The sequence below is a fragment of the Megascapheus bottae genome, chromosome 15 (genome assembly GCF_031878675.1).
Source record: "Megascapheus bottae isolate mThoBot1 chromosome 15, mThoBot2.hap1, whole genome shotgun sequence".
Taxonomy (NCBI): domain Eukaryota; kingdom Metazoa; phylum Chordata; class Mammalia; order Rodentia; family Geomyidae; genus Megascapheus; species Megascapheus bottae.
The window spans coordinates 6,420,306-6,434,281 of record NC_143523.1 but is presented as its reverse complement, the minus strand read 5'-3'; the positions used below and the strand labels follow the sequence as shown (position 1 = coordinate 6,434,281).

Genomic DNA, 13,976 nt, shown 5'->3' with positions numbered 1-13,976 from the left:
TGCAGTGTCTTTACCACGACTAAATTAGTCCAGTGTACTTGCTGGCAACCCTCCCCCACTTCTTTTAATGTCAACCTATTAGCAGCTTGAACGCATGGTCCTTGAGGGCCGAACATCAATTATCACAGCGGAAGTGAGACGCCCACAGAGCCACTTCTAGGAGCTGCTTTCCTGCTGAATTCTACCAACCGGAAATGGATCAGACTATGGGACCAACTCCCTGCCATAGATCAGGACTCAGAGATGAGAGCAGGGGATAGCTGTACCTTCTGTTTCCTGCCTATCCACCTTCCTTGTCAGTGGACTTGCTGCTTGTATCTCTCTGCAGTTGTCTTTCCTTTCATAATACTTTAAACCAGCACGTCCACAGTGATCACTATCCCCCAAAGCTGTGGGTTAACCTAGGATGTGGGTCAACATTTCTCAATGGAAACAGAAAGACTCTGGGGATCATGAGAAAATGACCAAGTATGAGTGGCTAAGGGCTTTCCTGGCTGATTCTGATAGGCACTGAACGAAACTAATTTATCTGTAGTGCCTAGGTCCTGCTGTGGTTGACCAGTTGAGCTTGTGGAGATAAGCGAAGGATCCACGAGATCCGGGGCTCTCCTGTGAGAATCCATGTGCCCTTTGGGTTTTGTGAATTTGGATGTGGAAAATCTCCTTTGTTTTCACAACTGCAAGAGCTTAGCCTTCCTCCCGCTGTGAATGTGGGTGACACATCAAAATAGAATCAGCAGCCTTTGCTACTTGGTCACCACTGGTAACCACAGGTATTTTCACATCACATGACAATTGCTGAATTCTAAAAATAGCACTTAGGCTCTTTGCTATTTCAAAAGTCTAATCAACAGGAACAGGCCGTCAAACCTTCAGTAATAAAGTACCCTTATTCCTATATAACACACTTGTCTACTAAAATATTTTTATGATTCCATTTCAATATGGAATCATATTGGTAAGAAAAGCAATTTTCTTACCAATTCTATTTATACTGTTTAACGTATTAAATTGGAGGAATGTGTGACAGAGGAGATTCCAAACCGCTGTACTGGCTCAGTGGTTTTCAAGTTGCAGGACTGATCCAAGCAGCTCTGAGTATCAGGACACAAAGCTCAGGCTGGGTGGGGACAAGGTACCCAAGTCACAGTGGAAAGAGATGCCAGCTAGGTGACACATCATGTGGATGCTGACCAGAGCAAATATTATGGTGTGTCACTATGGTGACAAGAATCTGGCCTTGACAGAGGGAGGTAAATGGGTCTCAGCAAAAACTAGGCAACTTTCCGGAGTCCCTGAGCATCATCGTGGCTCTAGGCTCTAAAGCATGTACATCACATACCCCAGTTCCTGCTCTACCCGTTCACATCCCATATGGATGTGAGCTTCTCACAACAAAGAACATCTTACACAAAAGCATGCATACCTGCGGCCTTTCCACACACATCCAGAGGTGCTGGCCACAGCCCTTACTTTTGCCTCCATAGAAGACCAGAACTGTTATAATAGGTAACTGCATTCTGATGCCCTTGACCTTGAACTTGTTGGTTAACATGCACTAGCCACCAAGTAGAAGGGCTTAGAGCCCCTGTCAGGTGGATCTCAGGCCTTAGAAATTTCCCCCATGTCATCATAGACTTTGTACTGTGCACATGCAGATATACAAGGTCCAAACTCTGTAATACACATGCTTGCACACACACACACACACACACACACACACACACACACACACACAAACACACACACCTATCAACCTGCGACCCCATAGAAGAACCCATCACTCTCCCTGGACTATGTAAGGAAGGTGTTAAGGCTTTGGAAACTATATTGGTCTTCATCCTGGTCTCCATAGAAACCATGAAACCAGGCAAGACAATGCCTGGCTGAGCTGTTTGTTGCCTAAGTAAGAAGTCACAACAAAGCTCCTTAGATACTGAGGCTAGGAGTTAATAAGCACGTACACCCCTCTTACACCTTTAAGTACTGGGGCCATGAGATGAAGACAGTCTCTTCACGCAGAGCCAATGTGGTTCCATGAAGATAGCGCTGGAAGCAGATATAGGCTAATATTTGCGGAGGTAAGACCATCTACTAGCATCACATGCTACCTTTAGTGAGAATAATAAAAATAAGACAATAATGGCTACCCCAAAATCAGCCTTTACTATGCTCCGGGATCAAGGTGGAAAGATTTACCTGAAACAATCCCCTATGATCTTTGTTACCACCTGGTTTCTGGTCATCACTCTACGCCCATGGGCGTCCAACCCGCTCACGTGTTTCTTCCACTGAGCATTTGCTGTGGCTGTCATCCTGGGTGGTTGCTCTGGTCCTTTGGGCCTTATAGACATTTGCAAAATATGTGTGACCACAGGTTGCACCAATATTGTTAAATACAAATGAAAGGCAATCAAAACAGTGTACGTCATCACCACGAAGAGGACGATGGCTTTGGCTGGCTATGGAGCTTGCACTCTTAGCCTGGGCACTGTAACAGCGTTATTGCTCAGGACCCACTTTGAGCTACAGCTCCACTTCCAGGCTTCTGATGTCTTAATTGGAAGTCAACATCTCATGAATTTTCCTGTCTGGGCTGGCTTCAAACTTCAATCCTCAGATCTCAGCTTCCTGAGATGCACAGATTGTGGGCGTGGGCCAATGACCCCCAGAGAAGAGGACAATTTTAAGAGGATAGAAAATGTGGATATATTTTTGTTTCATTTTATAGATAAGTATGTGGACTTTCTTAAAGGCTAAAAGATTTATGTGAGCCATTCCAAATCGTAAACCCATACATAGGCTCTCATATTTTCTGACAATGCCCTCAGCCTTGAGTTCACCATTAGAAAGATAGGAACTTCCCTTTGAATACACTTTACAGTAACTCGGGGAAGGTGAGACACTCTAACGGTTTCCTAACTCCAAAGAAAGAAGATACCTACTGGGGGAGAGAGGCAGGCCTCCCTGTACATACACTACTTCAATACCAAAGAAAACTTCACCAAGCTACTCCAGACTCTATCACTGCATACCTAGCAAGCAGCCTTTCCTTGTACCTCTGAAGAGGAAGCTATGAGATCTATCTGGAGGAACATTTTTAGCCGAGCTTCCCACTGGAGCACATTGTTCGCCAATACTCTGCCCCCCCGCCCCCAGGTGGAGGCAAGTAAAGTTCATGAATTCTCATCTGGGGGCAATTGGCTGCAGGAAGAGAGCTTATTTAGGACCAGGCTCAGACTGTCCTGCATCCCAGCCCAGAGCCAGAGTTATCTTGACACCACAAAGTACAGCTTTACACAGAGATCCTTAATTTCAAAAGAGAACCCACCAGCAGCACTCTGAGAGCAGAGCGTGCTAGTACACGCTCCAGGGCTGCTTCTCATCCTGTCATTTCCTCAGACTCAACCAGCACAGCACAAGCTTGGGAACAGACTGGCGGGATTTGGGAAACAGAAAAATAAGATGCATCCATGAGGCTAGAAATAACAAGCATGACCCAAACTAAGGCCGTTTCCCTCCATGCTAGTTCTGCTCATAGCCAGTAGTTTTCATGTCTCGCCCCCTCTCCCCCAAACACAGCCCTTCCTTTAGGATCATGAAATGACCAAGGATTGAGGGTCTTCCCTATCACAGGGGGCCAGCAGAAAAAGGCAGGGACTGCCCACCAGTAGACGCTGCTCCCAAGAGCTCCGCTGGGCTAGTCTATTCCGGAGAGTGTGGCTCATGTGCAGCTCAGCAGAGTAGCCTCGCAAATAGGGTAGGGGCCTGGGTAAGAGGTAGGCTCCTCACTGGGCTCATGGAATCTTAACTAATCAGACCCAAGGACTCTGTGCTTATATCTACTTTTAACTGACTTACAGGAGCTTAGAGTAGCAGGGTCCAGAGCACCATGTTCTTGCACACCCAACCACGTGGTACCAGTACCACTGCAGCCAAAAAACTCAAGAGTCTTTTCAGGTTAATGCTGCTCTGAGGTCCGGCAATGGTCCCCTTTTGAAAACAGCCTAGTTTCCCCTGGTAGTGCTATTCAGCCTCTGGCAGTCAGGCAGACAGGTCAGTGCATAGGCCTCTATGAATGCCCACTCTTCAGAGACTTTGGGCTTCAGGGGGGTAATGCCTCATAGTGTGGGAGCTCGAGATAACAAGGCAGGTACCCCAGGAAAGAGCTTCACATTTCTCTCGTCTATCACCACTTTTCTATCTCCTCATAAACGGTAAATACAGAACTCATGTCAGGAACAAGAATATAAATCAGCCCCTGGCATTTATGAGGAGTGAGATGATTGATAGTCACTTAAGTGTGGAATCCGATCCTGTTAATTTTTCAGCAGATTGACGCCTCTCCACACAAAGAACACAGAATTTCTTCAGAAGACACAGCTGATGGGTACGACTATTTAATCTCCAGCAGAAGGGATGTTTGTCCCCCAGAAAGATATTAGTTCTTTTGTGTAGGAAACATTACAAGATGGATGGGTTCAACAGGCAAGGACTAGAAAAGGACTAATTATATTCTCTGGTCAGCTATTGCACATAGGACAAACCTACTCTACTATACTCAGAGGCATTATTAGAAAACTTGGCATACCCTCAAATCCATCAACAATGTATAGAAAGAAATCCTGCTCACTGCAAAAAGTCTAACCACTTAAGAAAAGGAGACAGTACACTCCTCTTCCAAGCCACGTAAGGGTGACTTCTGTTTCCTTCTTTTCAGTACAAGAAGGAAGGCGAGTGGTTTGGACACAAAGACTTTGAAGAGTGGAAGAAAATCTTGCTTTTGTAAAGCAACAAGAGCACTCTGGTTTGTTTAGGTGAAGCCAATGGATTTTATCAGCTCAGGGAAAAAGCAAATGGCTCCAAACAGAGTGAAATGAACAGTTAAGACCACAGTGGTCTGCTGTTCCTGAGATCATTAAGCATCCTCACCTTAGCCAGAGTCTTAGCAGATGAGGGGAAAAGGCTAGCTTGAAGGTGCTAGAGGCTGAGTCTAGCTTTAACACTATGGAAGGTCCAAGTGGGTGAGCTACACCTGTGGATTTGAGACTCGCTATCTGTATAGAAACCCACACTGTGGTCTCCTCTTGGCAATGCCTCAGAGGTCCTGTCCCCTCCGGCTAATGCCCTATCTAGATCTCTATTGTCTCTCATCTGGCAAAGGAGTTGCCAGTGGCTCCCTAGATCTCCCCTCTCCACCCCCATTCACGTTGCCAACTCCATCCCCCCTGCTGCATCAAAACCTCCTTCCTTAAGGTGCAGAACTGACAAGAGGGAGGAAGACACTCTTCCCTGGCTGTGGAGCATTCTGCAAATGCACGTGAATGGTCTGGTATACAATTGTAGAAGTGAATTTGGAAAAGTGTTACGCATGTGTGCGAGGGCAGTAGATTCCATCAGCCTCGCCTGATTTCACAGGACCGGGATCGGCTTCTCCCCCACGACCTATGACTACCTATCAGCGAGAGGATTCCCATTTCCGAACCCCAGTCTCCCAGTTCTTTCCAGAAAGCCACTGTTTGGGGGGATGTTTACCACCTATGCATCCTAAATGACGGTTATCTGCATCATGGCTGGGCATGGCTCTGCCCTGATCAAGGGATGGACTCACCTGGCTCCTTCCACCTGTGATCCATAGTTCCATTTTTGACACATCCTCTGCAAGTTCCCTGGGGCTGCACATTCAGAGCAACCCCAGCAGCACCTCAAAAATATCATGTTCATGAGGGCAGAGGCAAGTGATGGCCCCTCTTCCCTGTCCCCTGATCCCAGAACAGTACCTGGTAAACAGTAGGTGCTCAGTAAACACTCTTCAGTCTGCTTCCTGCTCTCATTGCAGACATAGTGAAGATTTTTGTACAACTGACAATGCATCAGAGAAATGAAGGAGGGACATTATTAGCTGACCTTCACTGTCAAAGTGTTGAAATGGTGAATTCAGAATGTCTTCCACTCAGTACTATTTCCCAAGGCCCACCTTTTAAACATACCTCTGGGTACTACAGGTGCATATATATATATATACATACATATATGTATATATATATATATATATATATCTTGCTCCATCTTTGACTCTGGCTTTGCATCCACTTCCTGCTCTGAGTTGCTAACCTTCCTTGGGTACCCAGTATCTTACTAGCAGCCTGGGTGTATCCAGGCTGTAAACACTCCAAGTTCAACTCTTGTCTAATAGGAAATGAGCAGGAGACCGGAGCTCCGACTGTCTCCTTCAAGGATGACAACAAGGGTACCTGTTCTTTGTGTGTGTGTATCTGCTGGCCCTGGGGTTTTAACATAGGTCCTGGGCAAGGTCCTTGAGCTTCTTTTGCTCAAAGCTAGCATTCTGTCACTTGAGCCATAGCTCCACTTCTGGCTTAGTTTATTGGAGTTAAGTCTAGTGTACTTCCCTGCCAAGGCTGGCTTCAAACCACAACCCTCAGATCGCAGTCTCATGAGTAGTTAGAATTAAAGGCATGAGCTAAGGGTACCTGGCCCCAGATTCTTGTCAAATGTCCCACCTCGTGTGCCATCACTGCCCAAGGCAGCATCTTTATCTTGGCTTTTCCTTCTCCATATCACTGCCACTGCACTCTCACCCCTATCTCTTGGAACCATCCCTTTAAAAATCTTTCCAAACCCACATTCTTGTCTTACATTTGATTTTTCAGGGAACCTCCAAACCAAGGCATAAAGTTAGAAAAAAATCACAGTGTAGATATTGTTCTTTCTTAAAGCTCATCTCACTCACCAACTCCCCAGATATCAATCCTGCCACTAAATACTAGGTTTTCAGAATTTCTCTTTCTCAGTGGTGGAAAATAGCACAGACAAGTTCCTAGCCAGCCACGGGCCTCATTCTCCATCTATCTTCCCTGTGTCATGGCTGCTTCCTGGGACTGTGTGGGACTGTGTGGGATAGGACAAGCCTGGGATGTGATCATGAAATATCAGACTTGCCACACATAGCTTTGTAGCAAAACCTTATGGCCTGTTCTGCAGTGGCTTCTTTGTTCCATTCTATTTATCTTCCTTTTGTGAGAAGTAGCAATTTTTCCACTTCATTTACTAAAACCTTTGAATAGGCATAGTTGAAAATAGAATGCCCCTCTTTGGAATGGTCCTGTTATATCTCAATATCCCATTCCCTTTGACGTTGCCTATGTGACCTACGCTGAAGAGATTCTGGACCCCATGACTCCCACACGGTGTGGCTTCTGTACTGGAGCCTGGAAGCAAGGTGCCAGAGTCCCAGAGCCTTCAGAGTGGGACTTCAGCAGCCATGCAGGGGGGTCGGGTGACACCAGAGCTCATTTAACAAAAAGTATGCATTTGCATTGTAGGGCTTGGGTGACACTGCTTTGAGTAGCTTCCCGAAGGCGGGAACAAGAACTTCACACAGTTGTTGAATGGTTAGAATGTGTTTCTGTACTAGAAGATTTCCCATCGCTGTTCCAAAGGATCCCAGGCTCCAAATGGATACTTGGGCCTCTTCAGGGTCAAGGTCTGCTCCTACTTCCCCTTTCCTAGCTCAGCCACCTGCTCCTGAGGGCTGAACTGGTACCTGCTGAGTCAGAATGTGTGTTTTCCTCCCTTGTCAGATGCCTGTTATCTGAAGGACTGGAGCTGCTGCTCTCCCTCACTCTTGTGCCTGTCCCTCCAGCCTCAGAAGGTCCAGCAGGCTCCTCCAATTCTCTCCTTACAAGGCATAAGGCTTCTTAGATTCCCACCATCTGGGGTGGGATGGCTGGTGGTCACAGAGGCCTTGAATGGATCTAGCTTTTCCGAAGTAGACATGACCACTCTTCCTCCATTCATTTTCCTTAATGGGTCTTCCTCCAGAGTATAGGAAGGCGATGGCAGTGACAGCCAGCAGGAAGGACTCCTGGCACTCCTGCACCTGTGTCTTGACATCCAGGAAGCACATAGCACGGATCTGGCTGCTCCAGACCTCTGCTGTCCCACCAGCTCCTCCTCCCAGCAGTCTCCTCTGCCATTGGTTAGTGAAGAATTTGACTGTTGCTAATTGGTCCTCAGTTGGAATCGGGGACTAAGACTAGGGAAGCTGTCGGTGTTCAAATCCTGGCTGTGTTGGATGTACTTTGCAGACAGAGGCAGCTGCTTGGCCTCTGACGTGTATTCATTAAAGTCAGTGATCTGGCTTCCTACAAGTATGGCTTCTGATATGCAGTTAGCAGCTGGCATTCTGGGGTGGTTACTATGGATGCTGATCTGGCATTTGGTTTGGTTGCTGCAGACTATTGGGCAGTTGTATTTGATGATAAGCTTTGGCCATCACACACACCCCACCTCCTTCTCTCTCCCCTGATTCAAAACCTACCCCCTCCCAAAACAAGATGTCTTTCTTCAGTAGATCATTTCACCCTTGATGAAGGAGCCAAGCAAACAGGCAGCCTCGGAAACTCATTACTGTTCTGTTCTGCAGAAGAAATGTTTTTGTGAAGTTCTTTGATTAGCTGGTCAACTAGAAGGGCTTAGATGAAGCGATGCTTGAAAACACCACATTTCTCTGTAGATATAGAGTTGTCTAGGCTATTGGCGTGGATTTAGAAGGCTGAACTTATACATAAACATGTAAGTGCAGACATGCAATGCTCCAGCTCCAGCGAGGACAATGAGTTGAAATGCTAAAATTGCCACCCGAATCCTTCCTTACCGGCTGCCGAGCTATGAGGCAAGGGCCAGCGTTGGTATGAGAAATGCTAGAGACGAGAGTGACTGGGAATGTAGGAGACTGCCTGCCCAGGGCCTCAGCACGCAAGGACCATGGAAAACCAGAGATGCAAATACCTCAGCAAACCACTCTTGTCAGTCACAGCTCAGCTCAGCTCAGCTCAGCATTTGGGCTTCAGATTTCCAGAACTCTGAGGAAGGAGGACTAAATGAGAAACAGATCCAGCCCATTGCTGTGCTCAGAGGTGCTTCCAGGTTGAACGTGCTGCCTTTTATATCAGAGACCTGGGTTTGAACTGGTATCCATTAGGAAACAGGTTCAGCTGCATATAACAGAACCTCAGTAACTGACACTGAAATGGAATTGGAAATCTCCAGTGAGAGGCAACTGGGGACCAATGAGGCACTTTAGAGGCCCTATGCCCTAGGGTCCTGCCCTCCTCAGTGCTTCATTTCCATCTTTAAAGTCACCATCAAAGATGTCTTCCTTGGCACTATTCTCATGTCTCTATTTCAGGCTGACAGAAAGATAAAGGAGGGAAAAATGATACTATTTTGGATGAGGGTTCCCAGAATTCTAGTTGACATTTCATTGTCCAGAAATTAAAAACATGGCACCATCTCTACTTACAAAGAGAATTAAGGAACGGAACCAACTGTTTTTTCCTCCCTGTTATTTCCTCAACACTTACTACCAACTGGAGAAGAGAGTCTCATGATTTTCCTGCCTAGGCTGGTTTTGAATTGTGAGCCTCCCATCTCAGCCTCCTGAGTAGCTAGGATTAAAAACATGAGCCACTGATGCCAGCCTCAACAGAAACTTAAGACGAGGTCAAGCAAGCAGGACACCTGATTAGGAACTCTGATGCAAGGAAAGCACCTAGACTCGGACCTCTAGCTTCTTCGAGGCTTACTGCATATTCAGGCAATTCCTTGCTAAGCTTCTCAGGCAGGATTATCATACCTAGGGTTCCATCCTTCCTCCTCTAGTCTCTGGAATGAGTCCCAAGAGCTTCTTGCTTACTGGGGCATGAACTGCCCCTGGGAAAGTTGGACCGTGCAGTCCTCAGGCTGCTGAGGACCTAGTTACTGGCTTCAAAGAGGGCAATGGAAAGGATACTACATTTAGAGACACTGGGATATGAATTTGGACCTACAGTTCTAGATACAGACTTTCTGTTTCCAAGATCAGAAAGATTGAACTACAGACCAAGGATAGACATTCTAGGCATTCTTGCCACTACCTATTCCCATAGCCACAACAGACATAACTAGTGAATTGCAGTATTCATTCATCTTAAGAATCTTAGAATCTCTAACAGCAAATTCCAAGCAGCTACTCCTGACATACCAGTCAGCCTTGGCTGCTATCCCTGTATCGTGGATTTGGGGGGTTACCTACGGCTTTGAGAGATTCTCTTTAAAGTGTGAAAGGACCCCTATTCTCCACACATAGTAGAAGGTACTGAAAGACTCTGAGCCTATGTTCCAACTCTTGTCTCTTCCTCCTGATTTTCCCTAGATTTCCTGTGCCTCGGTGGGGAACTTGAGGCTGTGTTAGAAGGTAAGGTAAGGGGTAAAAGACAGGAGGAAAACCTTCACAGTTTCAGGAAAGGTCAGGCTGGTACCCCGAGCCCAGCAGCAGGAGACTACTGCTGCTTCCTGGCTAGGCTTGCAGGGTGGTGAGGGCCAACCTCAACACTGTGAGTGCCCCTTGTGAGATGAGGACAGGAGCAGAGTGGTGGTCACCCCACGCAAATGGGAACCTACAAATCTGGGAAGTGTTTGTAGCCCTGCCACTCAAAATACCATTTCAATCCAGCACCATCACACTCCATCAAATGACACATGAACAATTCATTGTCTCATTAAAGTTGTGGGACAAAGGCTGAGTAAATCCTGGGGTTTCCTGTGAAAGACTGGGCCTCAGAACTTATGGAAAATGTACAGTGATTACCGAACAATTCTGGATTGTGTTTCTGTGTCATGTAGCCCCTTCAACATCCTTTCACATGGAGCAGAAGCGTTTGAGTCAGTGCCTCTGGGGCCCGCTGAGAATCCTGCATTCGATAACCTACACAGAACGTTTCCATCATCTCCAAAAGTTCTACTGGGCAATGAGCTTATAGCAGGAGTCAACTAGTCTCTAGTCTGGGACCACATCCAGCAAGACTTACTTTTGGTAAATAAAGTTTTCTGAGCTACAGCCGCACTTTGCCACTTATGTAGGTGCATGTCTGCCTTTGTGCCTCAGTGGCAGAGTTGTGACAGGACTGCACAATGCCTTGAAATACTGACAGCCTGACCCTTTATCAGAACAGCCTGCTCACCCTGATGCAGACTGTCCACAGTTTTCTGAGGGCTGTTTCTCTAAAGATGTTCTCCCTACTGTCTTTAGGATGCACCTGTGGATCCAGCACACTTATCTTCCCCGGGGAGGGGCAGGAAAGGTACTGAGCTATTGGCATCAGGGCTGACAAGCCCTATACGGGGACACAGGACAGCCACTACTGTAGGCTCCTCTAGGGTGACGAGCCTCAGAGAGAGGCAATGGTGGTGGCACCTGGGTGGCTGTCAGTCAACCCAGAAGAACCACACCGGAAGACCACTATCATTTGCTTGCTTTATTTTCTTTTTCACTCTTCCTAAGTCATCAAGGCAGCTACGTGAAGAAAAAGTGAGATACAACTGTTTTCTTGGATTGATTATTGACTCATTAACCTTCCCCAAATAATATGCCACAAGATAACCCTAAGAGATTTTCATCCAACATTTGTTGCCTAACTTGAGAGAACTGGCATCCTGCACGCACACACGCGCATGCACATGCGTGCACACACACACATACACACGCGCGCGCGCTCGCATACACACATACACACACACACACACACACACACACACACACACACACACACAGAGAACCTCCCCTGCTGACAAGTACCTCAGGACCTTAGGAAGGTAGGTTGGTGTACAAAAAGCCAACAGTGCATGGGTTTCTGGGTTCTCTTGGCTACAAATATGGAAGGAAAAATAGAAAACATATGGGTGTCTTTGTTTCTGGAAAGAGCCAAGCAGGACTACGTAGAAGGAAGCCCTGGTGCTGGCACTCCACCCTTGTAAGAGCAGTCCACTTCAGGCCAGCCTCCTCGCACTTTTCAAGTTGCAGCTGGTCACAGAGGAGACTCAGGTCTCAGAGGAGACTCAGGAGACTTAGGACACCTCTGGTTCTCCCCATTTGTTGAGATCCTGGGACTACTGGACCAGCAGGGAGTTTGGGGTGGGCGGAGAGGCAAGATTCCCGGAGGACTCGGCTTGCAAGCAGCAAGTCACACAAGGACAGCTTCCCAAAACTCCCTCTGGAATTTGCCTCTGTGGTCTCTCTTTGGATACACATAACCCTTGTTACCAAAAGAAAACAAAGCTGATTCATGGGGTACACTGGCACTCACTTAGCAATGCCTCTATTGTCAATAGACTGTGGCGTGCATTTGTAGCAGCCCAGAAATGTCCGCAGGCCAGGGGACAACAAGGGATCAGCAGGGGTCTGCAGTGTCAGCTGTGCCAACTGCAAATATACAATGCACGGGGAATTCTTGAAATCACGGAACAGAGGGTGGGGAGAGGGGCTGGTTTTCTCTCCTGGGCAGCCAGGGGGCTCCCCTCTCTTGAGACAGAGGTTGACTATCTCCCACCAGCTGTTCTCTGCTGCTCTATCCAAGGTGTCTGGATAAATGGGGACAAAGGAAAGACCCTCAGGGCCTGCATAGCAATGCACAGCTGCTCCCAGGTACATCTTGAATTACAGACAAAACCCTGAGCAGGTCCTCTACAGAGCTACTACTGGGGAAGATTTCCTTTGCAGAGTCTGGGGTGCATCTCAAGGGTCCAGGAGGGTCATGCACGCTGTCGTCTCTTCCGTCCCCGCAGTTTCAGTCGCCTAGCAGGCAGGCTGACTGGCTGCTTCCCAAACTTTTCCATGATCTCTCTGATCCTGGCCAGGTTGGTCTTGCTGAGCGTGAAGTCACATCGTGTGGCCCCCATGTCGTAGCCGACATTGCAGGTCTTGGTGGAGGCGGTAAAGCCTTCTGCCTTCGCCTGGACCACGTATTCTCCAGGGTTCAGCAGGCGCCAGTAATCCCCATCACTGGCTGTGGAAAGAAACCAGGAGAGCTCAGAGCACAAATAGCACCAGACCTCCTGCAAGACCTGCCCTGGTAGGCAGAGCGGAGAGCACTGAGGCGGCAGCGGGAACCTGAGCTCCTGCAGGCGGATGCTCTTAATGTATATGGAAAGCCAAGATGTTTTTCTCCATGAAGGCCACCTTAATGGTTTTAACAGAAAGTGGTTGGGCGTGAAGCCTCCCCGCAGAGTTCAGACACTGGAGCAGAGATGGAGAGGCCATTACCAACAACAGAGCCATTCACCATAAACTTGAACTTGCAAACAGTGTGCCTTCACGTACAACACCATCTTGAAAAACCATCAGTGAGCGGCTTTCTGGCTTCTCTTGGCTACAAACACAGAAAACAATTCTAAAGGATGTGGAACTCTTTGCTTCTGGAAAGAGCTAGACAAGACTACCAAGGAGAAAGCCCCGGTGCTGGCACTCCCTTCTACGACCCTCTACAGTTTCTGCAGCCACCGCCCAGGAACTCCAAGCTCCAAGTGACTACAGTTGCACATGGGAAGACCAGGAGGCCTGGAGACTAAGTAAGCTGCAGCCAGAACCCAGGGCAAGCCTGTGGCACCCCATTTCTGCAGGTCACTATCCGGGCCCATCCTCAGCTCCCTGTGGATGAAGATAGATGGGTGGGGCATGGGATCTTGGCCTCAGCTGATTCCCCTGTTGAGCCCATGAGGGCACCCCTGCATCCACTCTCACATGCCCCTTCCTCGCTGCTCACTTCTCTTCATCTCATTCGAATGAGCCCGAGCCACTCCATGTCAGCAGCGTACTCAGTATTGACAGACGCGTGGCGCTCACTGTCAAGTGTTGAGAAGTAAGTGTTTCAGAAGGCGTCCTTGGTTTAACATAGGACCTAAGCCAGAAGCAGAGCCTGGAAGACACTGTGTCACGGAGGAGGTGAGAGGGCAGAGGGCATAGACAGAAAGTAGGCTCCCTAGGGTTGGCCTGGGGAGTGATGGGGACTGGAGATGCCCTGAGTAAGGACTGTGAGGGGCGCTCAGGCTGCCCACTCTCAGGTCAACGTCCACCCATGCGCCTGCCCAGAAGCCACGAGGGTGGGTGATTTATCAGAAAAATCTCACAGTTCACAACA

At 47.9% G+C, this 13,976-nt stretch overlaps 1 protein-coding gene and 1 long non-coding RNA gene across 5 annotated transcripts in view; one reads left to right on the top strand and one right to left on the bottom strand.

Annotated features, from left to right (window-relative positions):
• Positions 1-1,982: 1,982 nt before the first annotated feature.
• On the top strand, positions 1,983-10,318 carry LOC150053718 (uncharacterized). 4 transcript variants are annotated; one of them, XR_016537888.1, is made up of 4 exons: positions 1,983-2,081; positions 4,332-4,390; positions 4,721-4,817; positions 10,217-10,318. It is a non-coding gene; the product is annotated as an uncharacterized LOC150053718 (long non-coding RNA). The 4 variants fall into 4 exon arrangements; XR_016537889.1 differs by lacking the exon at positions 10,217-10,318 and adding an exon at positions 7,843-7,956; XR_016537890.1 differs by lacking the exon at positions 10,217-10,318 and adding an exon at positions 5,263-5,301.
• A 1,301-nt stretch (positions 10,319-11,619) lies between these two features.
• Positions 11,620-13,976, bottom strand: part of Cpxm2 (carboxypeptidase X, M14 family member 2) — a 96,932-nt gene continuing 94,575 nt past the window's right edge. Inside the window, exon 14 of the mRNA XM_090345674.1 lies at positions 11,620-12,845. Coding sequence (XP_090201800.1) covers positions 12,592-12,845 — 254 coding nt within the window. The 3' untranslated portion in view covers positions 11,620-12,591. The remainder of the gene's footprint in view (positions 12,846-13,976) is intronic.